The 12,432-nt window shown below is 46.5% G+C and overlaps 1 protein-coding gene across 1 annotated transcript in view; it reads left to right on the top strand.

Moving 5' to 3' along the window:
• Positions 1–3,949: 3,949 nt before the first annotated feature.
• Positions 3,950–12,432, top strand: part of LOC119381847 (ovochymase-2-like) — a 31,841-nt gene continuing 23,358 nt past the window's right edge. The window contains exon 1 of the mRNA XM_037649600.1: positions 3,950–4,311. Coding sequence (XP_037505528.1) covers positions 3,950–4,311 — 362 coding nt within the window. The remainder of the gene's footprint in view (positions 4,312–12,432) is intronic.

Genomic DNA, 12,432 nt, shown 5'->3' on the forward strand with positions numbered 1-12,432 from the left:
ATTCGCTCAGGCAGGTTTAAACTAAACAATTCACTCATTTATTATTATTATTATTATTATTATTATTATTATTATTATTATTATTATTATTATTATTATTATTATTATTATTATTATTATTATTATTATTATTATTATTATTGTTTTATTCTTTTACGTTGTCTCTAGTTCTTCATGCAGTTTCGGTTTAATGTTTCGAGATCTTTCGTGATCTTTACATTTGCGATACCGTAAAAGTTGTGTCAGGCTTCTGTACTTTCGGTGCGCATTTCGTTCGTTTGTTTAACATCAGTTTGATGAAATGAAAGAAATCACAAGTTCATGTAATGCAAGTCTGCCTCGTACAAATTATGGCTGCAGCGACATTCCTTGTTCGACAATTTCTCGTAAATCCCGCGTGTAAGGTATTCCGGCGTGACTTCCTGCGACGGCAACGATCAGCGAGATCCGGGAAAACTTAAAGAAAGTTTCGCTTAAAATCGGCACAGGCTCCAATGCCGCCTCCGCTTGCGTCACCCCTCGGGAAGCGACACTCTGTACGCCGAAATCGTGTTGCCGCCCAACGACAGCTACAGATGAATCGGGGTGTGGGTTTCCTCTTCTGTATCCGGGAAAACGGAGGCGATCTCCCGCGGCGAGCAGCGTGATTGGACTCGAATTACAGCCGAATCTCTCGAGGCTGTCTTCGCGTCCGCAAAGGAGATGAAATATATATTCTGCCGGATTAAGAAATAAAGAGTACGCAGTTGGAACGTTTGATTAATGAAGGAAACTTTTTCGATGGAAAGCGGCATGCCATGCGCAGTTGCGTGGGGTCGTCTCTGTTCTCGTTCCGCCTCGTCAGAGGAGGACGAACTTCGAGGTGGCGTACTTACGCGCGTTCTTGAATCATTACCGCGGCTTGTGGACGCAAACGCTGCGGTCTCTATTGTGTGTTTCAACTATATATACATCGCGACAGCGAGTCTAAAAACAGACAAAAAGGAGATAGTGGACCCAAGAAGCGCTGAAAATGCGATGCATATAATGAAACGAATTCCCCGTTCCTCCTTCATTACTGCTCCTTCCCACGTAAAAACGTCGACAGTAAGAAGTTACTTCAAAGTGAATTCAGGCGAATGCATATACGTCGTGCAAAACGAGTCTATTCCGGTCACATCGAGGTACCTGCAGAAAACCGAGCTGAGAAATGGACGAATTGAAACCGGCTGTGGCGCAGGAGTCGCTACAGACTTTCGCGAGAAGGTAAACGTAGTACTAGACATTAAGCCTCTCTAGCTCATAATCAACACCGAGCACACGTTTTGAGATATGACGGAAACAAAAACGGGAATCCGACGAGAAGGAAAGCGAAGGAGGGGGGGGGGGGAAGGGTAAGCCAACGTTTCGTTAAAAGGTTGGCTCCAACGACACCCCATGTTCAAGGTGGCGGAGGAGAACGAAACTTTAGTATGAGAATTCGGCGGCCTTGATGCTGTGGGTCCCACGCCTAGGCGTCAGCCAGGAGCCCTTGGGGTCCTGACGGCGTCCTCGGCCCGTCGGAATGCCCAGATCTGACCCGGTAGATCTGCTCTGAACAAGAATGTTAATCTCTTCGAACCTCCATCTCCTCCTAAACCTCTGCCGTGTTCTGCTTGGGCTGCTGAACTAAGTAACTTGATATTTCATACCAGTTACATCATCATAGACGCTACAAGGTACGGCGCCCATTCTTGGTGTTGAACAAAAAAGCGCATCCTGAGAAGCGCCACCCGTTAGGGCGACACCGCAGCGAAAAAACCTTTAAAACAACACTGAGAACCGAGAGCAGGATTTCTGAAATAAGGTTTCACTCGCTCTCTCGCCAAATTGAATACGTGTCGCTACGGCACGAATTGTATGACATTTATGCCTGCATCAGTGCTTCTTGTGCACATACCGCTCATCCCCTCACACGATGAATACGAAAAAAATAACAAAGTAAGGAAGAATGGCCGGTCGCGCAATACTGCCCCTGTGCTATGTCTGAAAAATAAGAAAGTTAAAACTATGTACCATTGTGTTTTTAAAAAAGTTGGCTGGTATACATAAAGAGAAAAAAGACTCTCCTTGAAGCGCCCCTCGGCAAATTTGGGTTGAACATAAAGACAAATACACCTCTCTTGCGGTGTCTCGGTATTGTGTTTTAGCTACGTGGACGTTTCAGACCCCGTTAGTGGGTTTATTCAAACGACGAAGCGTACAGGATTATAACTTCTTCTTCTTCTTGACACTTTTATTGAAATGTAATCCTGTTAATGAATTTTTCAATTGGCATTAAAAATGATTAAAACTGCCGTAGGCTACCCGCGAAATGTAAGTAAAGAAACAAAAAACAAAGATTCGTGTGAGGGATAGACAAAATGACCACAAAAGCGTTTTTTTTTCTCCAGCACTTTTCCTGTCACCTTGTCTTTTTCTGAATCGTGTTTCGTTTTGTTTCTTTACTACTTGCCGGCACGCTCTGACGTAATATTGCATCAGCTCGCCTGAGAAGCAACCCTTGTAGTTCATTAAAGGTTAACATCCACATATCTGGTCAGACCACCCAATTGAACAACACTCCGAATTTCTGCATCGTAGGTTTCCATTTCTTTTTTGCATTGGCATTAATTTTTCGAGCTATTATCTGACGAGAGACGCAATAGTATAGAAGGAAAGGTAGGTACGTTAGTTAACCAGTTTAGGACAACCGGTTTGCTACCCTACACACAGGAACAAAATGGGGAGTTAGAAAGATGGAGAGGAAAGAGAGAAAGACAGCACGTAACACAGCACACACACACACAGTCAGTCAAAGTCCCTCCCTCTTGCGTGGTACACGACATCACTGTCACAGCCGCTTGTCCAAGTTCATTTCTTTTTAAGAAATCAGCGCAGCTTGCACTAAGTCCAGCAAGGGTGGGCCACAGCAGATGGTGAGCAGCTAGCTGGTCATGGTTCGCTAGGCTTTTACCCTCTCACCTGTCTCTTTCCCACTCCTTGCTGTACTATACTACACATGGCTATGCTTGCTCTGTTCGTTTATCTTCTTTGAGTCTGTGTCTTTCCATCTCTTTCTCTCTATGTCTATTTGTTTCTCTGTCTTTCTTCCCTTTCCTCATCTGCTTTTTCACCTTTTCCTTCCTTTCTATGTTTCTTTCTCTCTCTCTCTCTGTAGTCGTTCTCTCGCTTTCTATCTTTATCACTCTTTCTTCCCTTCCTTTCTATCTATTTCTCTCTTTCTCTTCCTTTCTATCACTTTCTTTCTCTCTCTCTGTACTAGTTCTCCCCTCTTCTTTTCCCTCCTCCACTCCCTCCCATGTGCCTTCCTCACCCTAACTTCCCTTTCCCGCCTCCTTGCTATGGTATACTATCCAAGGCTATGCTATGCTTTGCTAGCGTACCTGCATAGCCGCCGAGTGGTTACGACGCTCGACTTCAGATCGTTGGGAAGCGGATGCGAGCCCCGTCTCATCAAGAAATTTTTTTTCGCCAAGAATTTCTCTTTTTCTCTAGCCTTCTTTCTCTGCCTCTCTCTCTTTCTCTGTTTTTTTTTTCTCTCTCTATGCACACGTTCTCTCGCCCATCAGAGTTATTGCATTCCACGCCGGACGAATCGGCGCAAGTGTTCTGGAAGCGAAGCAGAAGAAGAAGAAGAGGAAGGCGATGAAGAGGACGAAGAGAGTGCGTGCCAGTTCATGATGATGATCTTTTTCTATCTACGACACACGGCAAAGCTCGACCATAAGAGCTCTTCTTTAACATCTAAGTATTATCTGAAGCTCCCGCTATACGATTGTAGGCCTGCCCTCGGCCGTGTTCACATGCCATGTGACATAGAAACATCGCCGTCGTCGTCGTCAACATAAACACCATCAACACCGTGGCGCAATCCCGTGAACACCTCGAGAAGAGCGCGTGCCGGCTCCATAAGAACAGGACAGAAGCCATGGCTGCGTCCTCTGTGCTCGCACTGCTGCTTCTCGCCTCTGTATCGCCACGGGGCGGTTCATGCTGTCGCACGGAACACTTCCCGATACCGAGCCAGTGCGGCTCGGAAGGCGGGATTCCGCTCGGCAGCGCCCACTCGCTGCCCTGGATGGTCACGGTACGTGCGGAGGCCATGACCGACGTCCAGAATCCGGAGGACCTGCTGCCTTGCCCCGGCGTGTTCCCGTCCGCCGCCAGGGACGACGGCTCGCCAGATCGACAGCCCCGAAAGGGCCCGGACTCCTTCTTCGGCCACTTGGCCCGAGTGGCCGTCACCCACAGGATGACTTCGACGTGCGCAGGCGCCCTCGTCACCGCAAGGTATTAGTGGCGAGCTTCTTTTAAGTGCAAAGCACTCTAGCGGCCCGGCTTGTCATCCAGTGTCCAGTGGCGTACCATCTCGTTCGCGAGTGGGGGGGCCTGGCGTTGCTCACTCTGACCGCCGCATATATATATATATATATAAGGCGATCTTTTTATTGACAGAGCTGATCAGATGACTTGCTTTTCAAAACTCTTTGTTTTAAATCAAGGAAGAATCTACACAGATTGTGGAGGCTGGGCCGCCCTATACCGCGACAACACAGCAGTGTTTAATAATATTTTGGAAATATTACCGTGAAGTTTAAAAGGTACAGCCAAAATTTAACCTGATCATCTGAGCATTCCATCAGCAAACTTCCCAGTCTTAGTTTGGCGTTGTAGATACGATGAGTCTGAAGAACCTGGTATGACTCTAGAACCTTACATTCTCACTTATTAAAAAAAACATATGGCTGACAAAGCAAGGTGCTTCGCAGAAGTCTTCAGGATAAGCCAAGTGCCCATTTCTTTACTGTTAGAGCCCTCTAATATAAAGTCTTTCTTAAGAAGAAGACCAAGTTCAGTCGATTAATACTTAAGCAAACCACATTGAGCTGGTTGTGTGTAGTTATAAGACTATAAATGACTACGAATTTATATGCTAGGTGTCGTTCCTTGCCCTCCTACTTTTCCCAGCTTGGGTGGGGTGGACTGAAAAGCGATGAAGTGGCTCTTTACTACTCCCCTCCGGTTCCTGCCTACGTAAACTGTGTAAGCTCAAATTTTCTTTGAAAAAATGGGGACGATTATAACGTTAAACTATCCCGCATTGTTTCCTTTCGTATAGATCGTTAGCTGTTAATGACTGGTCGAAATTTTCTGGGTCATGCTCACAGCGCCTGCTCGTAAAACGATGCAACAAATGAGGCGTAAGTGATCCACCGCGTAATTACCACGTACGCATGACTGCGTAAAAAATAATAATAATCAACTATTTTCAATACGGCGTATTGTTTGTCATTGGTTCTTCGCTATTCGTCAAAAATTTTCAATGTGCCATAAAATCGCCTCCTTGTTACGCGACGTCACAAGTCCGCGAAAACTCGCGGCGTTAAAATGAAGTGTGCACAATAAGCAGCACATTACTGTGCTGAACAATAATTCTTTTTTTTTTTTGAATAGCCAGACAGTGTCTCTTTCTGAACGTAATTTAAGAAGGCTGCCCGCCAGTCACATTGGCAGCGGCTGCTTATAGCAGCGGGCGAGATGGATTCATATGTGCATGATAGATACTTTCAGTTGTAGTATAACGATGCGGAGCTGTTTTTTGCGCGTGTACAACTCTCTGTGAACTCATCGTTGCTGACAAAGTGGTAGCGAGAGAAATAAACATTATCAGGAACAGACACAATCCTTTGCAGGTAGGCAGCCTTCTTAGTCCGGAAAACCGTGGACGCTGATCATCTCCCTGGTGAGGTGGATGAAGTGCCGGGCAAACTTGAAAGCTGGGCTTCTCAATGTGCTCGAGTCCACTGCCTTGTTACAAGCCACCGCGATCGCTGCAGGCTACCATACGATAAGCCAAGTCAAGCAGGCTAATCGGAGACTAAAGTGGGAATCTATTTTAGCTGTCCTGGCTAGGCAGAAATAAATACTGAACACTTCTGCACAATCAACTCACAGAAGCTTGAATATGGAGCAGTGGCGATGCTATTAGTTTTCAAGGAAACGGAATTTGCTGCAAAAGGAGAGCGTTTGATAGGGCTATAAAACATTTGCTGGTTCCCGCCTATGTTTGCGTCGCGGATTACTTAGATTTCAGGCCGGGCAGAACAAAATAAAATTATGACAGATTGCTGTAATGTTACAGAGCCCCTGCTGAGCGATAGCCTCCTCTGCAATGCTCGAGCGCAAGACGCACAAGCGTGGAATAGGCAGCCCGCACGGCAGGTAGCCTACAGTGCGTGGTCATGGAGGGCAGTCGCCACAGCAGAATCGTAGGACAAATTTTATTACAAAATTACGTTATTGCTGCATTCAAGTAAAACTTTGCCTAACTTAATTGTTAGTTTCCCAGTCTGCAGCCGACAATAACCACTGTCAAAAGTGGGGGGGGGGGCTCCGCCCCCCCAACATTTCTCACAGGGGGGGCTAGCGCCCCCCTTGCTCCCCCCGGTAGATACGCCTATGCCAGTGTCTCATGCCGAATGCTCACGCTCAAAATGAAGTGGCCAATACAGGCCTAAAACAAGGCTAAGAATGCTCAAAACCGGATTAAAATAATTGAACGAGGTCTAAAATAACATAACTAACAGAAATAACCAAGAAATAATCGCAATAAGTAACCTAAAATTGCTAAAAACGCTAAAAACGCTTCGGAGGCATGCGACTGACAACCGCGCAGCGCGAGAGAGGACGCCACCGCCTCGCCAAGCGGGCGATGCTCCTCCCACCGGCGCCCTGTCGCCGCCCCCCGGCACCCAAATCCTTGGGCGGATCACTGCTTCTAATGGCGCAGGTGAGGCAAACATGAGTTCCAGTGCCAAAGTCTGCTGCGGATTCTAACGCAGGGATAGTTAGCTGATAGTTTTACGCAGAGCGGCTTGAGGGGTCGCTGTGATCATTTCAGCTGAGATATATGAGCGTCATGTGTAGCTCGAAATATAATAAAATTCCCAAGGTAACATTCACAGGACACATTGCCCATCAAAAACTGCATTTGTAATATTTCATTAGCAAAGCAGCGTCTTTTGTGCCCATTATAGGGCAAAAAGCTATACCGGTGGTTAGTAGTACAAATTTTATTGAACTGAAGGGAATTAGGGCGAAGGTGGGTGGCTCCCCTAGTCCAGGCCATCACTGGCCTGTGCGGCTCGCTGGGCCAGATCGAGCAGAGCTACTTGGCTCTCCCGATCATTGCTCGCAAGCCATACCTCCCACTGCCTCTCGAATAGGTTTATCCCTAATAAGGGCGAATTGATTTCGGGTGGCCTGAGTCTACACGTCCACGTTATGTGGGCGAGAGATGGCCGCTCCCAGCCCCAAGGACATGTGTCCGGGTACTGCGTTGGGTGAATTTTGTTGAGAATTAAGAGATTGGGGTACGTGTTAGTGTAACCGGCGCCAGTCCCTAGCCCGCCCAATATCGAGTTTGGGGTGTGGTGGGCTGAATTTTTGCGTTTCTTTCCTTTGTGCCTCCAGGATGTCGCCTGGGGTGACTGGAGGTTCTTCGAGAGTCGCGATCGGTGCCCGGATACTGATTCCGCGAGCTATACCGTCTGCCCTCTCGTTACCCTCTAGTCCCGCGTGTGCAGGGCACCAAATGATAGCGTGATATTGTTGCATGTGTGTTCCTAAGATTTTCGCAGTAATTTTTGATACAGCTCCGGTCATGTATTGACGACATGCTGACTGCGAGTCCGAGATGACTAGGGCGTCTTGGGTCTTGTATTCGGCATCTCGTATGGCCAGTGCTAGTGCTGTTGACTCTGCCGTGCTAACTGAGGTGGTTCGTACGGTACGTACGGATCGTGCTTTTTTTACTTGTGGCTACGATAGTGTATTTGTCTTTGGCTATTCTGCAGGCGTCAGTGTAGTACACGTTCCGATTGTGACCGAACTGCCTTTGCAATGCCCTGGCCCTGGCCTCACGCCTGCCTGCATGATATTAGATGCGAAGTATCTTAAGGTCGAGCTCAATCCGGCGGTGGTGGTGGTGGTGGTGTGCGGCGTGGTATGCGCATGCGCATACCCTCTCCACTTACCTCCTCTCCACTTCCCCTCACCATTCCCCTTCCCCTCTACCCCTCTCCACTCTCCACTCACCCTCTCCCTTCCCCTCACCACTTTCCCTCTCCACCTTCCCTTTCCACTTTCCCTTTCCACTTTCCCTCTCCACTTCCCCTCTCCCATCCCCCTTTCCACTCTTCCTCTGAAACGCGGGCTAGACATGCCGAAATTCTCTCCTGCACAACGCCGCGATGAGCTCGAGCGCATGCGCGTCCCCTCCCCTTCTCTCTCCTCTCCTACGCTGCCCCCCCTCTCGCCCGCCTGTCGACCGCGTTCCCCGCTCGCCCTGTGAGAATTAACGGCCAGGCTAGATGGAAGACACGACGCGCGTAGCGTCCCTCTTCGCGTTCCACGACACGATGTCGGTAGCATGCCCAACGAACGCCAACGGAACGCGATCGTGCAAGTGCTCCGGCTTCGCATCGCCTCATGGTCCCCTTTAGCGGGAGATGGCGTAATTTTTTTTGCACTCATGTTTTTGGGAACGAGACATGTAATTATGTAATCCCTGACCTCATAGGTAAGAAGTGTCTGTTCTCCGCAATGTTGCGGCCTCCAGGGATACCCTAGTTTTTGTAGTAAGGCTCTGCCTTGCACTGTTGAGTTGTCTTTCCCGCTGCGCGAGAATAACTGACGTTGCAAGCTCTTCACGGCGCCAAGTTTCTTCGGTTGACTTTAGATAAGCATCTAAAATATAATCTCCACGTTCATTCACTAATGGAACAATTTCTTTTGGACTGATGTAGCGAATATACCTCGCAGAACACCTAGAAACACAATATTCCTTGTGCGCACACATACATGCATACATACATACATACATACATACATACATACATACATACATACATACATACATACATACATACATACATACATACATACATACATACATACATACATACATACATACATACATACATACATACATACATACAATCATTATTGCATGTGTCGCCTTATGCTAACACATATTACTACTCTCATCTAAATGCTCTTCAGTGCGTTCAAAATCAAGCTATATGGTCAATGACTTTCATGAATGTTTTCGCGCATTTTAGGCCATTATACCGAAATCTAAATATCCTGCCATCTCTGAACCGCTGGGATGCGATGAGACGACTTGCCGCTTTTCACGAAAAGATTTTCACCGAACTAGCGAAGCTGGCCGATTGGTTTGCAGCTAACAGGCTTACGATCAATGCCAAAAAAACGAAATATATGTTATTCCACTCCCGTACAAATCCTACTCCACATGATATACAACTCTACATCAATAATTGCTCCCTGGAATGTACTGATTATTTTACTTACCTTGGTGTTGTTCTGGACAGCTGTTTAAATAGGCAGGCTCAGATAGATGCAGTCAGCTCGAAACTTGCTTCGAGTTGTTACGCCCTTTTGCAAGCTCGTGAATATTTTGATACTGCAATTTTGCGCATTTTGTATTTTGCCTTAGTTAACTGCCACCTTCTGTACTGCGTAGAGTCCTGGGGTTCGACGTATGACTCTTATCTTGAGCCTGTACGACGGCTGCAAAAACGGGCTATACGCACGATAACTTTCTCACATTACTACGAACATAGCAAACCACTGTTTTCTAGGTTGAAGATCTGACCGTTTGATTATGTGCGCGAACTAAGATTAGCTACATGTATTAACAGTGTAGTTAGAAACAATGAACCATTCCCTATTTCATTACTGTGTATCCCCCGACGCCTAACTAGGAACCAAACTTTTAACAACTTTAATATACCTCCCACAAAAAACGCATATAGCAAACGCCTACTACAATATACCGGAGTGAAAATTTGGAATGGCATACCGCATTATATAAAGAATACCCAGAACTTTTCCAGATCCCTGAAGAAATACTACTTTGAAGTGTTTTTCTCTGCCTGAGTTGACTGATATACTGTGGGCTGTAATTTTTCATCATGTATATATATTGCCCTTTATGTGTTTTGTGCTTTCATTGAAAGATGTTGCAATACCGTTGTTCTCTTAATTAAGCTATATTTGATACTTGCATCTACAAGATCCATTCTACAGTTCTGTACCCCGCTATTAACCAAGTTTCTGTGCTTAAAACAAGTTATGTACTTCTCTTTCCTCCTTCTTCAATCGAATTCAAGAGACTATTGTTAGCAGAAAAACATTACTTCTTGTATGAAAATATCACATTTGAGTTGTTTACTTCTATTTATTTTATTTATAAGTATTACAGTTTGAGTTATGTATACTTCAATGGGACCCGCACTAGCCTTTGGCTATGGGACCATACAGTTTGTGCTTGTTTTGTAAATGATATGTGTGCAATAAAGAACATTCATTCATTCATTCATATGACCTTGACGCGCCTTCATTCGAACTTCGTCACTTCCTTATCACGGGAAATTCCCGTCTGACGTAACGGAGTTGTCGCGTTTCCTGCGCGCTGGGCGCGATAAGTTACAATATGGCCGCTGAAATTCGGTCGTAAATATCTCAAATTATTTGCAACTTTTGTTATTTCTGAAAAATGAGTACACCATAAATTGTCACGTGCTACAACTTTTCGATAGAAACAACTGCCCTCAAGTGAATAAATAAGAATTAACCTTTGTCAAACAGTAGCCTCGGCGAGACAAGGTATTTCCGCCTCGTCGCAGAGTTAAAAAATGACGAAGCTCACATTAAGTCGCGCAAGGCTTGAAACAGCGAAGTTGGACGTTTCAAAAAAGTCAGTTTCGCCGCAAGGGCGAAGCAATGAATGCGATAGCAAGAAATTAATGCTATACGAAGTGAGGCTCGCCAATGGATACTCTCAGTTTGAAGAGCAGTCCTGTTGCAAAGGCGGCCGAAGCAGCCAAGGAAATTAGCGTGCTTCAAGTGTCGAGCTGTGACACTTGATAGTTCGCGCTCATCTTCTGTTTGTTCGTTTAGCGGCGTCCCTTGAGCTCGAGTGACTTTCGTACACTCCGTAACAGGAGCGCGGACATCACGGTGAAAGCTTGAAACATTCCTCTTCCCCTCACCACGAGAAAACCGCGCGAGCAGACAGCGGAAGGGCAAGGTTCTGTCTGCGCAAATGTAAGACGAAGCGAGCGAGCTCGCCGACGACTTTTAAATGCGCCCGTCTACGCCCGTCGCTCTCCTAGCGCCATCTCGCTGGTAATGAAGAAACGCTTATTATTGCTTGCTGTCTCTGAGTCCGTCCAGCGGTAAAGGGTATGTATATAACGCTCGCCGTTAGCTACGAGGAGGATCTGCGTTGCGGGGCGTAGTGGTTAGCGCCACTCGCTGCGGAGCAAGAGGTCCCTGGTTCGATTGCGCGCTTCGGAAGCATTTTTCTGAATTATTTTTCTTTTAGGGTTTATATATATATATATATATATATATATATATATATATATGTAGACGAATTCCACCGGACATACGTCACGGAAATGCGGTGGCGCTGTCGTCGGGCGTTTAGTTTCGCGCGGTAGGCAAAAGCCGCCGTGCCTACCGCAGTTGCTGCTGTGTTTTCGCTGGTGCGTGCGCGGTTTGTCATCGTGCAAAGAAGAAAAAACGGTGTATCGACGAGCAGCGCCACAGGTATTTGCGCAGGAGGGCAGGAGAAGGATGGAATAAGTTTTTTTTTCATTAGCTGTTTACGAAAAGACCGTCGCAAGAAATGAGCGGCAGCTGTTAAACGCGAGAAATTGTCTCCGACGCCGGCTCATCGGTTATGTTTTGGGGCGGCTTACCCAGCAGAAAGGATTAGCCTTGTCAAGCGGTTGTCATTGTCATGTGCAGCACCGCATTTCTTGGAATAAGCCTTGTGTGGAGGCATAGCGAGCACGTTTAGGTTGTGGATAGCATTGTCATATATGCGGAGAATTCTTCACGGCTGCCATTGTTGATATAACTTTTTTTCCATTGTTGATATAAGTCTTAGACGCACCAAAAGGGTTTCATTGTACTCGCGCGAACTAAAGTGTGGCTCGGTCATGGCGCATGTGTTTCTTTCTGCTTGGGCACGGTTCATTAACACAGCCGCGACTTCGACTATGCTTTTCCAAATCTTATGCGGCTGCGATATGATACACCTGACAAAAGTCCAAGATCAAGAAAGGAACCGACGGATGGATACACGTTATAGATTTCAAAACAGGAGAAAGTGCCTCAGATCAGGCTGGCCGACGTTTCGATAGGGGACCTATCTTTGTCAAAGGCGCCTTGTCATCCCTGGCGTGTTAGTTTTATGGGGTTAGTGATGACGTCATGTCCAGCGGCGGCGTGTCTGTTGCTGTTGGTAATTGATGCCTGGAAAGAGAGAAACTCGAAAGCAGAAGAGTAAAGCCCTTGCCACATTTCAAGAGAGTT

Source organism: Rhipicephalus sanguineus, chromosome 2 (genome assembly GCF_013339695.2).
Source record: "Rhipicephalus sanguineus isolate Rsan-2018 chromosome 2, BIME_Rsan_1.4, whole genome shotgun sequence".
Lineage (NCBI taxonomy): Eukaryota > Metazoa > Arthropoda > Arachnida > Ixodida > Ixodidae > Rhipicephalus > Rhipicephalus sanguineus.